Source organism: Salminus brasiliensis, chromosome 6, assembly GCF_030463535.1.
Source record: "Salminus brasiliensis chromosome 6, fSalBra1.hap2, whole genome shotgun sequence".
NCBI lineage: Eukaryota > Metazoa > Chordata > Actinopteri > Characiformes > Bryconidae > Salminus > Salminus brasiliensis.
This window is the reverse complement of record NC_132883.1, coordinates 35,315,776-35,333,569: the sequence shown is the minus strand read 5'-3', so window position 1 is coordinate 35,333,569 and position 17,794 is coordinate 35,315,776. Positions and strand designations below refer to the sequence as shown.

General features: G+C 42.8%; 2 protein-coding genes across 9 annotated transcripts in view; both read right to left on the bottom strand.

The window, feature by feature from the left end:
* LOC140557603 (protein bicaudal D homolog 2) overlaps nucleotides 1–8,784 on the bottom strand; it is a 122,291-nt gene extending 113,507 nt beyond the window's left edge. For all 6 annotated transcript variants that reach the window (XM_072682204.1, XM_072682206.1, XM_072682203.1 and 3 more), the window contains exon 1: nucleotides 8,280–8,784. In XM_072682204.1, the coding sequence (XP_072538305.1) occupies nucleotides 8,280–8,507 (228 nt within the window). In that variant the 5' untranslated portion in view covers nucleotides 8,508–8,784. The remainder of the gene's footprint in view (nucleotides 1–8,279) is intronic.
* Nucleotides 8,785–12,040: 3,256 nt separating this feature from the next.
* Nucleotides 12,041–17,794, bottom strand: part of mib2 (MIB E3 ubiquitin protein ligase 2) — a 72,677-nt gene continuing 66,923 nt past the window's right edge. For all 3 annotated transcript variants that reach the window (XM_072682199.1, XM_072682197.1, XM_072682198.1), the window contains exons 16-19: nucleotides 17,607–17,785; nucleotides 17,297–17,487; nucleotides 16,416–16,481; nucleotides 12,041–15,670 (exon numbers count right to left, since the gene is read on the bottom strand). In XM_072682199.1, coding sequence (XP_072538300.1) covers nucleotides 15,429–15,670; nucleotides 16,416–16,481; nucleotides 17,297–17,487; nucleotides 17,607–17,785 — 678 coding nt within the window. In that variant the 3' untranslated portion in view covers nucleotides 12,041–15,428. The remainder of the gene's footprint in view (nucleotides 15,671–16,415; nucleotides 16,482–17,296; nucleotides 17,488–17,606; nucleotides 17,786–17,794) is intronic.

The following is a 17,794-nucleotide window of genomic DNA, read 5'->3' as shown; positions in this document are numbered from 1 at the left end:
TTCAAAGCGTTCAAGATTGCCCCACGCCATCGTTAACACTCATCTCTGCTATTTCACCGCCCGTTTCTTTTCAAATGCTAAACAACAAGCAGTTTCACCCGAGACTTTAGATTTACAAACCCCAAGGACCAATCATGAGTTCATAACCCCATGTATATGACCCTGCCCCATCTGCTATGTAGCCCAATGATAAAAGGCCTTTGGCGAGATGCTGAGACCTATTCAGGTACAAGTGCCAACGCTGGCCTTGGCAGACCTGCATGCAGCTTCCCACGCCAGAATAAAACCCCCAGGATTATGTCAAGTTCCAAAAAGCGTGGCCTTGAAAACAAGGAGGCACTCAGGAGGCACCCTCAAACTGTTTACGGCCTGGTCAAGGACCACCATGTAGGCATGCCAAGACAATTTGCATTTGCCTTTAAGTGTGTAATTAGCTACCTGTGAGCTAACCCTGCCAGTGTTTCTGCTAATGAAGGATTGTTCATAGACCAGCCCATGAGCAAGACACAGAGTTTCCTCAGCTTTATCGCGCTTCGGGAAGTTTATGGCATTGATTGTTCTGAACAATGCTGCTATGCAGCTGCTGCAGAAGCAGCCGTGGGAGTCAGAGTGTGTGTGTGTGTGTGTGTGTGAGGGAGAGAGAGAAGGTGGCTGAATGGCTTCAATGTATTCTTTACACACCCCACATAATACCACAAGGGTCTTTGTCATGACAACGACATGAGGAGGGGGTGCGAGTGTACGTATGTTTTGACGTCTTCATGGGCTCCCGCACATACACGTGAGATTCCTAGTAGCGAAAGAATTAGCAGCCTTAGTAGCTTTGTGATATGACACAGTCAACACACCATTTTTCCTCATTTTTCTAGTTATTAGAAGCCTGGGCAAATTGCTAGCCAATGATTAGAGTTAGGGAAAAAACAATTAGCCAGTTTATAAATGATTTGGTAACAGGTTAGCAATTTTTTTTGGTTTTGTTTTAGAGATTTCCACAGCCATAAAGCTGCTGTTACATGTATGAATCCATTGTGGGTGTACAGCTCTCTACTCACACACCTCCGAATTCTACATTTAAGGTCCCCACAAACAAACAGCATCCATGCAATTGGTCAAAAATGCCTGTACACACAGTGAACGACCACCTGTCCCTTTAAACGGAGGTCATGAGCCACTTCAGAGCAGACAAAAGGTCATGACCGCAGTGTGTCACACTGTGACCTTTGTGTGGACAACACTGCAGTGGAATGTGCATGCAGCCGCACGGCACTGTGGGATTCAGAGAGAAAAAAACAACGGTACAACAGCAGCTCAGAGAACAGAAGAGTGTCTGGAAAGGTCAAGCTTTGGGAAGTGGAGAACAGAGCAACAGGCCAGGGCAGGACAGAAGCAGTGGAACTGCTGGATTTGAGGCCTAAACGGTGTTTTACTATGCTATGATCACATCAGAGATGTATGAGAAATATCAGAAAAAGTGGCATCCCAAGGCAAACAAAAAATGTGCAGCCTGTGTCATTTATGAGTCCTGATATGTTCTCCAGCTACTGAACATTTTACAGCAACAGCAACTGTGGTCGTGCTGGCTAACCAGACAAAGCTGTGATGCAACTTTTCAGGCATGGAAAACATCAGTGAGGCCTTAACTGACAAACCCCTGAGCAATAAGGTTGCTAAAATCTAAAAGAGAATGTCATACAGTCATACAGTTCTCAGTTCTTAGTTCTCAGTTCTCAGCTGATGGGCTCCTCTGTCTGTATACAGCTAATTTGCCAGTGTTGATTATTAGCTAACAGCTAACTGTATACGCACACTAAATCTCACAAGCCTATACCTACAGTAAAGGATTCTTCAAGGGTTCTTTAGTAAAGGCAATAAGTCTATATAGAACTACAATGACTCAATGACCCATTTAAATCCATAAATGGTTCTGTGCCTAATTAAACAGCTCTTCAGGAACAAGGAAACCTCCTGTTGATGGTTCTATAGAGATGCTTTTAGAAAATGTCTCCTTAAATGTCCCAGGATTCACTGTGTGCATTGAGTCCATAAAATGTGCTTTTTTCAGGCTCTATTTTGTAGAGAGTCCAGTAGGAAAATGTGCATTATCATTGTGCTAATGAGAAAATATATAGCCAGTCATGCAAACATTTGAGATACCTTGTATCTCCAAAATGGCAACTTTACAGGAGAAGGAAAAAACCTTATTCACTGTCAATGAAGTCAATGTAATTTTTTTTTTATTACGAGTCATTTTAGGCCATTTCTATCGGTCCACTCGTCTGAAATTGTGGCAATGTAAAGAACAACTGCCAGATTCAAACTGTGGCAAACAATTCAAATACAAGGTTTTAGTCTGACGGCGACAATATTTTAATCGATCAACTTATCCTGACAGCACTAATATCAATAGCCTAATTGTACCAGCCTAGCCATTACTAGACCCTGCTCACTCTGCTCATACAACAGTTTAGGTTGCAGCACCCTAGATAATCACTCCTTCTGATCATCTAGACATTATTCACGCCATCATCAATATTATATTAGCCATGCTCAAATCTCTGTAAACACATTAGACTGCGTTTGCATCAAAGACTTCCAGGGATTTTACAAATGAGCGTCTCGCAGTAGCAGGTGACTGCAGAAGCTTTGCACGGCTCAGAGTCTGTTGCTAGGCAACAAGCTCAACATCTCCATCCTGGCTCCAGCAACTGCCGCAGGCTTCACAGCGTGCACTGTAAACGCGGCCAGCCTACCGTTAGCCGTGCAGCCATTTTGGATCTGTCTTACAGATGAAGTCAATAAGGAAGCATGTGTTTCCTCTTTGGGGAACACACCTATTTCTTACATTACTGACTGTGGTAATATACAATAATACGGTGACTGAATTCTGACCCAATTCCCCTCTCGCCAGACTGGCACCAAGGACATCTGGGGTTTTAAAGCACTCCCTAAATACAACACAGAGCTTTTGGCAAGTGTGTGCCTGTGTGTATAGGAATGGGGTCATCTGGCACAGAATCCAATAAATGACCACGATGTAAATCAGAGACGTAGCCTTTCTTCCTTTCTTAAACCCATCAAGAGAAGAAAAGAGGCGAAAGCTGGCTGTTTACTCAGGGTCAACACTGTCACAGCTGTGTTTCACAGATGTTTAACTCCTTCAACAATACACTGTCATAAAGCTGTTACTACATCGACACACTGAAAAACACACAGTACAACTTTGCTCATTGTGTTTTTGCAGTTACCTCTTGAGATGTTGCTCTGGAAACACTATACTAAAGTCTATCTTTAATGTGTTGCAAGAAAACACTAGCGTACCTCTTTAAAGTGACCTGGATTTCTGCACTGGTTACTAACAAAATGTGGTAGTCATAGTCTAGACAAGTCAAACTAAACTAATAGGACACATGTACTTAATTGAGCACATCCACAATGCAGGCTAGAAAAAGTAAGTGAGCCTCACTCAATGACCTCTCCTAGATCAAACTGGGCTTGATTAACTCATTAAATAAAGGCACACACAGCCTGGCTACTAATAACACAGTGAGGAGGAATGGTCCAAAATTCAGTTTAAAGAAGGCGATCACTGGTTCACTTACTTTTTCTAGCCTGCACTGTGGATGTTTACTCAATGTGCTCAATAAAAGACAAAAAAGTGGATTATTACTATAGTTAAATTGCGTTTGGCCATAACTGACTTAGATGATGATGATACATGGACAAAAGTATTGGGACACCTAATTATTCATTGCTTCTTCTGAAATCAGGAGTATAAAAAAAAGAGTATCTGTTTCTACTGTCAAGGGAACGATTTGGATTTGCTTGTATTCAGCGAGACGAACTCTACCCCTACCACATCCCAAATTGACCCCAAAAGAACTGAATAGAGTACCATCATTTCGGAGAACACAGTTCCACTGCTCCACAACTCAATGCTGAGGGGCTTCATACACCTCTAGCCCATGCCTGGGATTAAAAATGGTTAGTTTATCTATTCTACTGGCAGTACTTGACAAGTACTTGGAACTAGACAAGCTGTCCACGAGAAGGGGTGTCCACAAACATTTGGACACATAGTGTGTCTCACTATTTGAGTTCTGCTGTCATGTTTTGCCATTTGCCCACATACTTGCAATGCTGTATTTTTAGAATGTGTTACAGAGTCATGTTCAAAAACATACTCTCATTGCCCCACTGAGAGGAAATGTTTCACAGGGCTTCCTTCCTCTTACCTGATGACCTAATAAGAAAAACAGGGGAGGGCCCGGGGGAATTTGGCTCATCACTCATTCAAATCACTTCTGATCTGAATAAATGATAGAACAAAAGCCTGGTCAACAACCCCCTTGACCCACTACTGCCCTATCCTACTGCCAGCAGTGGTGATGTCGGTGTGTGTCAGTGCCAGGCTGCAAGACTGAGGCTGTACAATGTCATATCATGTGACATCTTAAATGCCCACTGTTCACTGCCACAATGAGCATCAGTATGAGGCTAAATCAGCTCTACTCTACATGTGGCTCATTTTACTCAAGCGGATTCAAAATATGACACGTACAAACTGGCTGCTTTGCTTCTTGCTGAATCGCCAATGGTGTGTTATATATATGTTAAATCTGATTATAAGATCATCATTCAAAACAACAAAGAGAGTACCATTATAACCAGCCCTGCTCTACATAAGAGTTGTGCTAACTGGTCAAGAACTAAGTAGGCCTCTATGATACTTGTCGCTCAGGTTAAAGGCTCCCCCATTATAACAGTTATTCTTGGTCCGGGGAGCCCTACCAAAATACAAAAATACATAAGCATGGATTTAGGCAACTGCAACAGTGCAACAGCACAGAGCCCCACACTGAACAGAGCTGAAATGATGACTTCCACTCCCATAGTTTCATTCATCCTCAGAAGACTGCTGGGCATCCGGAGAAGAAATAGGGGGTCGTTCTCCTGACAAAAGAAGACGCTCTTTGGGACAGTTACAATAGCCACATCCTGCTTTCTGTCGCGCCGCCTGCCTGTCTGCTTCAAGCCTGTTTTCAGCGTGAAAGATTTACTGGTGCCTTTTTCTCCCCCCATTTGTTTCTATTTTTTTAGGGGACAGCCTGTGGAATGCATGAGAAATCACTTCAGCAGAAACCCCAATGAGAAAACACAGAGAGCCAAAAATAAAGAAATAAAACCACACTGCTTCAGCACTCGAACATCCCTCTATTCTATTATCCATTCTTTACTTCTCACTTCTTCTCAGCAATTCTTCTTCACCTCAACTTTCCATTGCAAATCTAGTCACCCTCACTCCACATTCAGGACTGATGTATGTGATGTTGGCACTGATGTTGGCACTCTCGTCTTGGTTTGCTCAGGGGAGTCACGGTGTGGACCACACAGAACGGTTGGCCGAGGCTCACATGAAGATTTTGGGATAAAACTGAATGAACCTCTCACACAGACTAGATTTACAGAGTCACCTTCTTTACTTTACGTCTCCTGACATTTTCCCTTGTCTCAAATTTAGTCATTCAGCAAAGCATATCTTGCCTGATCAACTAACATTTCCGGTAAGCAAAGAACTGCGCATTTAAAGCCATTGTTTTAAAAAGGATGGGAGGGGGAGAGTGGGGATTGGGGCGGGGGGGGGGTGGTTACTTACATCTGATCCCTGTTATTTATCTGATTTCCTGATTTATCCATTTATGTGTCACCCAACCAACATAAATGTTCTATATGTATAACAGTCATGACTGTTCATTCTCTTCTTCAGAATTTGTGGTTTGTGTTGCTAGAGGTGGAGCCGGGGCCAAGCGCTCCAGTTTTTGACTGGTTTAATAAAAGCAAACAGCGTTAGCAAAGAATGCAGCCGTGCTCTTTGTTCTGATACTGCAGTAGCTGGTAAGCTTGTTAGCAACATGAGGTGCACTGATCCTGGCTGTGAAAATGCTCAATCATGAGCACTTACTGCTCATTTCCTCTCGTTTCCACTAAGAGACAGAGATTATGTTCAAGTTTTGGCTGAAAGCGATGACTGAGTTTGAGTTGATACTAAAATAATATGGAAAACCACAAAAATCACTTGTGGTACCGGATTACCAGGGGCTCATCTGAAAACGGGAATTGTGTCTATAGCATTGCAGGGGACAGATTTTTTAAAATAGGTAATACTCTGAGATTATTGGGTAGCTAATTTGGTAGCCCACTGAGCCCATTTAGCTTGGTACAGTACTTCCAACTAGAGTTGGGTAATATGACGATATTTTATCAAATCGTGATCAATTTTATTGTGAAAACAATATGCTTTTCTAAGCATATGGAGGATACTGTTAGTGCTTAATAAACACTGATCAGCTGCGGGTTTCATTACAAACAGTGTAATCAGACTGGTTTAATTAGACGAAGAGCAGCAGGTGTTGAATAAAAGTCACTCTATTCAGTACAGGAGAGTATCTGAATTGTAGTTTATAAGAATCTGTCGTTATTGATGTATTTAGTCTGTAATTACATGTATCGTGATAAATATCGTGTATCGCCAAAAAAGTATTGTGTGTAATATTGTGATATAGTATTTTTACCATATCGTCCAGCCCTACTTCCAACGTTTGTTCTGGTGTTGTATTGGTTCTTATATTGATCTAGCCTACTGAATCACAACAAGCCGAGATTAACTGGTTATAACTGCCTCCAATCTCATCGGAAACTGTACAGTGTGCAAACATGCCTCCTCTACATGTCGATAAAGCCGTCAGATTAAGAACGACAGCATATTTTCATTAAAGACACAACGTTCTGAAAATTACTAATGCTAAGAATTCTTGTTTGGGTCAGCTGAAGTGTGCATGTACAATATGTGTAACGTGTATTTTGCCATTGAAATAAGTTCTCTATGAGTTTGGGTGGGGGTGGTATTTGAGTTCTGCATTGCCGTGAAATTCTTCGTAGAAAGGCACAACGGTAAAATACGATAAACCCCTTCAAAAATAAGGGCCTACATAGCAAAACTGGCCAGAGACATGGGGTGTCCACCCTGACACGGGCACATTCCAACAACAGCTCCAGCAGCGGTTGGTGACTCTCCTGACTCCTTGACCTTATCTCGCTCGGACGTGAATCACAAGGCAAACATCTGCCTGAATTTACAAGAGAGCCATTCTCCAGCGGTGAGGAAGAAGACAGGGTGAAAAAGCCCACCCTCCTGAACAGGACAGAGCTGTTGTTCATCTGCAGCTCTGCTCGGGCGAGAACCATCTGCATTCCTCTCATGCCTGCGTGGGTCATAACTCGTTGAGCTTGCTCGTCACTCTTTCCAGGCGGGAAAAAACGGACTCTTTCCGCAAAAGGAAAAAAAATTCAAACTCAGCCCGCCATTTTTTAACCACAAGACATGAGCGCACACAAATCACATGCTCAACATTCAAACACTGGAGCCTACATTTATCCCATTAAATCAATACAAAGCAACCTGTCTTTTGACTGGGTCTGTTATAAACGTCTGCACAAGTTTAAACAGGTACCCAGGCAGGTCTAAACAGTGCAAGGAATGGACCCCTGTGAGCAGATCAGTGGGTGGATGGTAGTTTTTAAGCCAGCAAAACAAATTCAGGTTAGCGAGACCAAGTTTAAAAGCCGATACGTCAGAATCAGACCTTTTTTTTATAAGCTGTAGACATTTCTACATTTCTACATTTCTGCAAGCACCACTGCAATGAAGTAAGACTCCTCTCAATCTGCAGCTGTAAAACCAAGCAGGAACACTAAGGAGGATCATATTGGGGCCTCGCAGCTGTGAAGGCCTTCATGTATGAACAGCCACCACTTCATATGAAGGTGCAGTGAGAGGCTGAGCTCAAGGCTGCTGGTATGCAGTGTGTTCTCAGACTGTCTGCATTTGACCTTGTGCTGCTACCGTGGCAAACCGTGAGACAGGAGACCTGGGTCCAGCCAGGTTTAGCATCTACCTTACCCTGATGAAGCTACTAAACCTGGCAAATAGCTGCTTGCTTTATTTAGGTGGCTCTGAGCAGGAAAATCACCAAAATGTGGAGGAATCTGGCCTTTCAAATACGGAATTCCCTCCCAACACAGCAAGAAGGTGGACGCTGCAGGAGATTAACCACGACTAGACATATATAATTATAATTATAAATACATTATAAATATATCTATATATTATTATTATATACAATTATTAATAATTATATATATATTAATAATCATTATATATAATTTTGTATCTTACAATCACTCCCAGTCACGCGCTCTTAATAACCGTTAACAGCCGTTACCTCTCGGAGCTGCTCGAGCTCCTGCCGCAGGGCCTCGTACTCGGCCTCCAGCTCGTCGAACTGCTGCTTGAGCGCCTGCTTCTCCTCCAGCACGGCCAGTCCGTACTCGGCCGCCTGGATCTTCTCCCGTGTCGTCTCGCTCAACTCCCTCGACAAGCGCTCCAGCTCGCCTACGAGCCACTCGGCTCCGGCCTCGGCCACGGCCACCAGCGGCTCCTCCGTGGACATCCTGGCTGATGGAGATGATGGAGAACCGGCGTGATGATGGAGAGGGAGGGGGGGGTGGTGGTGGTCCACACTCTGGAGGAGAGGAATCACCGAACAGCCGTGTTTTAAGCGGCGAACGGCGGAGTTAGAGTCTTCTGTGTCTGAACATGTTTGTGTTGTTAGCAGGTCGTCGTTTCTGGCCGCGGAGCGCTGTTTCTAGTGTCCTCTCAGTGCTGCTCCATGGCTGAGAGACGCGCTCCGCCTCTCCGCTCCGCTCCGGGGCCGTGAATGAGCCGAAGGGAGCCGTCAGCTGCAGAAACATCCACCAGCTGGGAGTTGCAAGGAGATACTGCGGGATTGTGGGATATGTAGTTTTACACAGAACACACAGCGCGCAGGCGGATAGGGGCGAGAACTCACTTCCCATAAATCAGCGCGGGTTTGTGTATATGGATGCGGACACGCTGCCCTTAACCGGCTACAGGGAGTGACGTGGAGATGCCGGAGACGGTGCGGAGTGTGAAGACAGCGACACGGTGTGGCGACGAGCTGTCATTACAACCAAGATTCATTTTTTTTTTCTAATTATATTTATTTTTTTATATTTTTAGAAATACATGCGCTTTTATACACGTTTCACTGAATAAAATCTGAATTATCATGAGCTCAAATGTATGTTACAATATTAACCCCACATTAATAAACGTAATATTTATTTATTTATTTATTCTGGTCAGCATCGCGGTGAGCCCACAATCATTGGACGCAAGGCAGGAAACTCCCTTGACCAGGCGCCAGACCTCAAATTTAATATAATCACGTTAACTGTAAATAAAATATAATTTAGCTTCATAAACTTTGTTGATGAATTTTAGCTGTGATTTATATGTATATCTAGTCTTTTTTTTATTTTATGTGAATTTTATTTCAGAATTGTATGGTTACTGAGTGTGTGTAAATCTTGTTATTCACACCAAACTTTTCCTCAGGTCTCGTCCGTGGTTAGTGAATGTCTTCTCCCCTCACAGTGTTCAGTGTGTGAGAGCTCCCTCATTGGTTTCCTATTCCTATGGGTACCAACCCAAGCCCTGACCTAACACACACCTGAGTGTGTCTGAAACTGTGCCCTACTCACTCTCCTCTACATGCGTAAACCCAAATCACTATATAGAGCATTATAGGGAAATTACAGGGAACACTGTCCTTGACTCCTTCAGAAGGCCTCCATGCTGGCCCAGAGCCAGTTTAATCTGGGAATCTGGAGCGGCAGCTGTAGGAAACTTCAACCGGTGGTCAGATTTAACCAGAGATTATAGCAAATGGCAACAGTGGCGTTATAGCGCGAGATTATAGCTGATTGTGTGGGTTGTCAGCACAGTACATATATATATATACACATCTCTACGTGTAAGCCGGCCATTTTATTCCAAACATCAAACAAAGCTGAGTTACCTGAATTTGCAGACTATGAATGGCCTAAAGTCACTAAACAGCAGTGTGAAACACTAGTGGAGAGCCTGTGACATGAGAGCTGTGATTGACAGTCAAGATTATTTCACTATAGTGATTTTTGAATGCTCTTTAAGTTCAAATATTAGTTCTGTGTTGTTTAAATTTAAATAACTTATCTGCATTATAATTATTACAATAATTTATTTGCATTATGTGAGCTGTTGTTTTCGAGTTGTCATTTCTGCAAACAAATGCTCTAAATAACAATATTTTTATTTGGAATTTAGGTGAAATGCTGTCCATGGTTTATGAAATACAATGCAAATGTTAATTTTCCTAAACACACATGCCTATAAATAGCAAAACCAGAGAAACTGATCATGTAGGGTCTCTTCATTTCTTCCAGAGCTGTGTACACACATGGGTGCATTGTGTGTGTATATATATATATATATATATATATATATATGGATACATGTTATTAATTAGCTGAATTTGTGCTAGATTTGTAAAATAAATTAAAAATAAATAAACATTTTCTTAGGGGACTATATTTGGCCTCACAGTGCCCTGCCTGTATCGCTCCACCATTAATAAATCATTTTAATATGTTCTTATGTTTTAGACTAAACCATTACGAATGTAAAACATAATATAATAAAAAAAATGAAAGTAATATTTCATAATAGGCAGCATAATCACAGCATATCATCTGGTTTTATTCACAACGACTCTGAACAGATCTGACTCGGTACGTTTCCCTGGAACAGAGCGTCTCTCTCCAGACCACTCCGACTGACTGACTGACTGACTGACTGATGATTTTGCGGTAATGGTTGGACTATACAATAAACGTGTCTAAACAAAGTCAACGAAGACATTCAACACAGTGGTAAACTGCAGACTTTAGCAAACGAACTATAAAAGGAAAAGCGAAGTAGCTAGCTCGTGTGTTTTGGTGGCCTGCTGTTAACACGGGTCCTTTTAACTGCTGCACCTGCCCGTGTTTCTGGCAGGACTCCCGTGGCGGAGGGTGTGTCTGCGCCTGTCTTTTCGCTACATTTAGCTCTGTGTTTGAACACTTGTCTCAGGGGACACGGGTGGTCCATCATTAACCATATATTGTACTTCTGTCCTTATTTAGTGCAGCGGGTTTTGTAGTTCACAAAAGACTTACAAAAGGTCGTCTGTAGATGCGTGGACTGCCCACTAGAGGGCCCAGTTGAGGGACGGGGGGACGGGGGGACGGGGGGGGGGTGGAAATGTAGGACAGGCATTAAACACATAATTTGATATAAAATGTCTTATTCTCGACTAACTATCCTAAACTAAAATTAAAACTGAATTCAGAAAAACCCCTAATTTTCATTCCTGTATAATTCTGAACTCAGACTATAGGCAGCTCAGCCCTAGACCAGTGTTTCTCAACCCTGCCCTGCAAATGTTAGCGATTCCTGCTTTAACACACACACTGTAACTCTCAAAGCCCTTGTTCATTAACCGATTAGTTGAACCAGGTTTGTTGGGAGAAGGAAAATAAGAAATAAGAAATGTGCAAGGCAGGGCGGCTCCAGGACCAGGGTTGCACATTGCACAAAGCAATGCAGCAAAAGTGGAGGCCAGCGCTGGGTAGTCAACCATGGAGGCCAACCAGCATAACCCACCTGACCAAGCTAGTCAACCAGTACGACCAAGCTTGTCCACCACTATGACCAGCTTGACCACGTACGTGCCGTACGTCTTGTGGGGTGTTACAGGTCTATCTGTCGGTCAGTACCTAACAAAAGTGCTCCAAGAAGGGCCAAGTTGTGAACTAGCAGCAGGGTCATGAGCATCCAAGAATCATGGAGGCCCCACCAGGTCTTAAAGGGTCTGCTGCTAACATCTTGCTGCCAGATACCACAGTACACCTCCAGAGAGCTTCAGAGGACTTAGGAGTCCATGCCTCGATGGGTCGGAGCTGTTTTGGCAAGAGAATTGAAGTCTGTACCGCTGCTGTGAACAAGCGTATATTAAGTAGACTAGTACTGTGTTTACAAGGTTCAGATAAAGAGAGAGAGAGAGGGGGGGGGGGGGGGGGGGGGGTGAACACAACTACATACTTATAAAACAGTTTCATATTTATTGCAAAATATTTTGTACAGAGTAAAACTTCCAAAGAAAAAAAAAAAAGAAAAGAAAAAAGGAATGGACAGTAAGGCCAACATTAGAACTTTGCGTGCTGAACTGTACAGACATCAACAGTAACACGTTGTTGCTTAAATAATCTTTGAACACATAGTCCTGGAAGCAAAACTCAGCATATCATTTCAAACTCAGCATTACATCGCCCCTCATCTGTCTGCTGCCATCTCGCTTCTAATTCACATTTACCTGATTGTGACAATGACAATATTGTGGTGCCAATTAAATGCATGGATTCATATCTTTCAAATTGACAACAGATTAATAAACAGTCTCTCCTAATAAGTCAAATGGCAATCCCCTGGGATGCTGAAGACGACTGTAGTCACGCTTCAGCAGTTAAGGGTGATTATCAGGATAATTTCATTGCTGGTTTATCTTCTCTCAGGTCAGTTCTATCTCTAATCCCATTACGAACCACTACATACACGTGCACACGCACGCACGCGCGCACGCACGCATGCACACATTCACACACACACACTTGCTAGCCTTCAAATCTGCAAGCTAGCAGCATTTCTACCAACAATCCTGTATGGACTGCGATTACCATCAAGCTTATTTAGCTTCACAAGAGTGTTTGTATGTCAATGAAAATGTCCAAAAATAACCTGTTAACCACTGATGTGATTAAGAACACCCTTTAAGACGCATGCCGCAATGCAGTTGCTCAGTCTTGCCAGTCACTTCTTACTGCAATTTTCAAAATGCGTGTTAAAAGGTAAACTAGACTATGACACGACTGCTAAAGGTGGCTTCCCATAGTCAAAAAGCATATACCTTATTTCTTTGCAAATTGTTACACATCTATTCTAAATAAGCTAAATAGACGGAAGGCTTTTTTTGTTTTGATGTTATCCTGTTGACCTTTCAGAAGTGAAACAGGGGTCTACTCAAAAGTCCAGTTTTGAATAATAATAATAATAATAATAATAATAAAAACAATAACAATGTCTCGAACTTCAGGGTGGATGAATCTATTTTCTCATGTCCCTGAAATGCAAACTGATCATTTACACGAGTCAGTACATTACAAAGGCTTCGCACGGAAGTGACACTCTTGTTAACTAAAGTGTGCGGCGTAGCGCTTTCCACACGCGGTAAAGTTTGGCACTGGTGTTAAGTCTCGTTTTTTTCCACGAGCTTGGCTAGCATTCTAAAGCTACGACGCAGTAGACGCAGTACAGCAGGATACCGTTACTGACATTCAAATATACATCTTAGTATTGGCTATCCCAAAAGTGGAATCTACCAAAAAAAAAAAAAAGTTGCTGGACATAGAATATTTTACAAAATTAAAATGTAAAGATTAAAATATTTTTTTTCCAATGCGTACAGTAAGCCCTTCTGGAACAAAACATGTAATGTTCTTTTTCTGTACTATACAGGGGATGCAGCGATTTGAATCCTTTTCGCTTCCAACACAGGTTGAGGGGACATTTCGGAGACAGTTTGAAGACGGTCGTAGACAATTCTTGACAAACGCACACATATTTTTTGCCCTTCTAACGCAGTGTTTACGTTTTAATTGTTGGAAGAAAAAAAAACTAAAAAAAACACAACAGCAAGATACTGAGAGATATCCATGCATGAAGGCGTGTTGCCGTTTGCCCGTTCTGCATCGCGTCCGGTAAACAGCAAAAGCGCAGGAGGGTTTAGTTGTTGGACTACATGGGGTTGCCCACACTCCTCAAGATCCAACGGTAGTCAGTCAAGGGTGGCAAAAGCAGTCTATCCTGCTTTGTATGGCATATTCCAACAATGCAGATGTGACTTATGGGACGATTGCAGAAAAGGGTCTCGGAAAAAAAAACAAGGCAAAAAACTTATAGTGGATCACCCTTTTTATGTCATACATGTGACCACTCTTGGGAACAGATTACGTGGGAAGTCACATGTTGGTGGTTCTGGGAAATTTGGATGCTGTTTCTCATTAGACTTAAACTCTGTATGGACTACAGAGGTACTAGGTTGGAATTAAAAGTGGCTGCTTTGCACTGTGCATACCTGGCCAGGTGTTTCATTTAGTGTCTTATATTCAAGGAAACGTCTCCTTTTGTAAACAGGCCCTTAAGAAAAGTAATTGACCTTTCAATCGTGAGCTTCTTTTAGGAGCTGCTAACGAGCTCAAAATGACCAGACAAATAAATTAAAACATGTAGTGCCGCAATCTTCGGTGCTTGGACCCCTTCATTTGACCTTGGGCCGACACGCTTGCAATCTCACAAAGGAGAGGAAAAAAGAAAAGACTTGATTGCCTTAGAACACCACAAATGTAATCCATGTCACAATATATCATATAGATAATATGCATATCAGCATGCATTGTATATCCCTTGCTTGTGGAAAGCCTTCGGGGGTCTAGAGGGACAGTACACTGTCACCCTTGAACAAGCAATAAAGTCATACATCACAGTATGGATGGCTGTATGACAGTGGACAGCTTAAAGCTGCAGTCTGTAAGATTTCAAACACTGTCGCTCACATGCAAAACAACAAGACCTCCATCTACTGAGTCGAAGTGTATCTGAATGGTGTATCCATTCAGTCAAATGTCTTTGGCATTTTAGTATTTTTTTTTAATGGAGAATATTGTACTGGTTTCAGTCCGTAAACATCTCGGAGCTAGTTTAACAACCAAATACTGTCAGGCAGACGAAGACGAGTCAGCGACTAATTCAATAGAAAATGAGGAGTAAATCTTACAGAAAGCAATTTTAAGGATCAATGGGTCGCCTCTCCGGAGAGGGAAGTCTCTGGGATAATGAGTCATTTCATTTATGGCTGGTGAGCTGTGGCGGACAGCGTCATGCGTGCGGATTGGGTGCGGGTGTGTGTGCTGAAGTATTTAGCTCATCAGGCTGATGAGCCAATAAGCAAATGCTTCTACACAAATACCCGCGCAAACACACAGTCTCTGGAATCCACATCCACAATCATCCCCAAAAACTCTCCCCCCCTCCTCAGCATGGGTGTGAATTATATCCTCTTTAACATGACTGGATGAAGTCGGGTGAAAGTGGGCGTGGCTTTCCACATCCATCTTGACGGTGGTATCGATGATAAGACGGGTCAGGCTGAAGAAGCACAAAAACAGCTGATTGGCTAATCACAGCAGACCCCTCCCCCTCCCGCTTCAGCTGTCTAACAGCAAGCAGTGACAGCCGCAATGTGTCCAGCAGCTCGGGGTAAAACGCGTGCGTCCGCACACACACATATATACACACACGTGCAAAGTCCGGCAGAAGGTGTCCAAGGATTGCGTGCGAGTGTGCGTCTGTGTGTGTATGTACATGTGCGTTTGCCTCAAACGAAGAGCTGGATTCTCTCGCGAATGGTCTGGCGGCAGATGGGGCAGGTTTTGAGGGCGGCGCTGCAGTCGATGCAGGAGGCGTGGCCGCACTGGAAGACCAGCTTGATCTGGTTGTCGATGCAGATGGGGCAGGTGATGCGCTCCTCCATCTGCCTGTAGCGCGACTGCAGCTGCTCCAGCAGGTTGTGCTGCTCAGAGTTGTCCGAGTTTGGACTGCAATCCACCTCCGTTTGGTCTAAGAGAGAAAGAGGCAAAGAGAGGGAGAAGACCAATAGGCAACGGTTAAAGGAGGATAGGGCCAGAATAAAGGTAAACAAGGTCAACCTTGATTTAATGTACTGGGTAAGCTTGTGTAGGTTAAAAAGACATACATATTCACAACCAGTAATAACCAATACATTAATTGCTGCTGCCTTAGAGAAGACTTGTATCTTTAAAAAAATCAAAATATTACAAATCTGTTAATCTAACAAACATAAGGTTTGCTTGGTAACATTATAAACATTCTGTAATTGTTAAGGTCTTAGATTTCTCCAAATCAAAGAAATCAAGCCCTCAATCTCAACTATAAACTAGGCTTGAGGCAACTTGACTGCAGTATCTGGAAATGCTAATAGTTTGTGTATATCCCAACTATCAATCAAGTCATGAAATGCTCCAACAATATAAAATGTAGCTTGTGTTCACACATGATGTATGATTAGATCTTATGTGTTATATTATATTAGATGTTTTTTTCCCTCACTTGGCTGGGTAGTATTTTGGGGTTTGTTTTGTGGAAGGGTAGAGTGCACAGCTTCACTTCTAACTGTAATATTTATTTATCATTATATTTGTACCACTATAAATGAACTGTCGTTGATCAGGCCTACTAGCTTGAGTTTACAAGTTAGAAAAACTTAACAGTTAGAGACTTAACAGTTCACATAGAAACTGATTGAGGGCTTTTCTATGTCTTGAGAGATTAGATTAGATGTTACCTTGTCGGATTTTCTTTGTGATTGTGACCTGGCATTTGATGCATTTCTTCATTCTGTGAGCACACTCTGCAAGAAGAGAGAATGAGAGTGAGTGAGTTCATGCTAAACAAAAAAAAACACCCGAAGTCAGGGGATCTAAAATGTTTTCCAGCCTATGTAAAAACAACTCCATAGACCTCCAGAGACGTATTTTATTAATACAGTCCAGCTGTCCAGATGTTCAATTAGATGGGAGCATAAGCTCTCCTTCAGTGATGTGCAGTCTTGAGCTTTTGTAACTCTGCTCATCTGCAAACACTGTCCAGAGTCTCAAGATTGTTTTTCATGTTTCTGGCATTTCAAGCTTTATACTTCCTAGAACCCTGAGACTGTACCTGCTGTAACTGCTCTCACTAAAACCAGACTGAACCATGCAGGCACTGTACCGCAAATTGTAGTTGATTTTAGCTGATCTAAACATAAACTTAATTTCTTTTGCCTCATGTCTAAGTTAAGGCAAGAAAATGTATATGTCCTCAGACCCTTCTTTGAGAGTCATAGCTCTAAATTACACTACTCTTACTCTACTTCTACTAGTGGAATAGTTAAACATTCACCCAGAATAAGGAAACGATGGACTAGGCAACAAACAATTCATTTTTTTTATTACTATTATAATAATGATATAAACTGCTTTCTAGACCATCCTTCTTCATCAAGATAACTGTTGCTTCTGCCACTGTATCACCATACCTTATTAAAATCAGGCACTAGCCCTGTCTAGACAAAAGCTGTCTACAGTGCCAACCAGTGGGACTATTTGAAGACCAGTTGCCTAGTCTTAAAAACCCCTGTTCCCAACACGTATGTGTGTGTGTATGTGTGTTTGTGTGTATTCTCACCCTCGCAGGCGACACTGTGCTGGCATGGGGAGAAGAGCACGAGCAGTGCGAGTTCGGAGCAGATGAGGCACTCACTGGGACCTGGAGCAGTGGGCATGGCTAGGTTGGTCATGGTGTTGGGTGTGGTGTGAACACGCCGCAAACTGCTGCTACTGCTCGTTCCACATGTAATGGCCTGCAGCTGTTGGAGCCTGATAGACACACACACACACACACAAAAACATACAGACACATTAAAAATACAAGAACACAACATTAGACAAAGAGTCCCCTGCCACAATACTTGGTAATACTTTGGACTAGTACATACCGGTGTTTCTCTGAGAAGCTCCTGAGGAGCTGCAGTACAGTGCTGTCCGTTACCAGGTCCAGCGGACTCTTGCCTTTATGGTTGGCGTAGCTTATGTCAGCACCCTCTTGGGCCAGGAAGCAGGCAATAGCGGCACCAACATTCAGCTCTGTGTTCCCCAACAACCCGGAGCTGCTCAGCTGTTACAC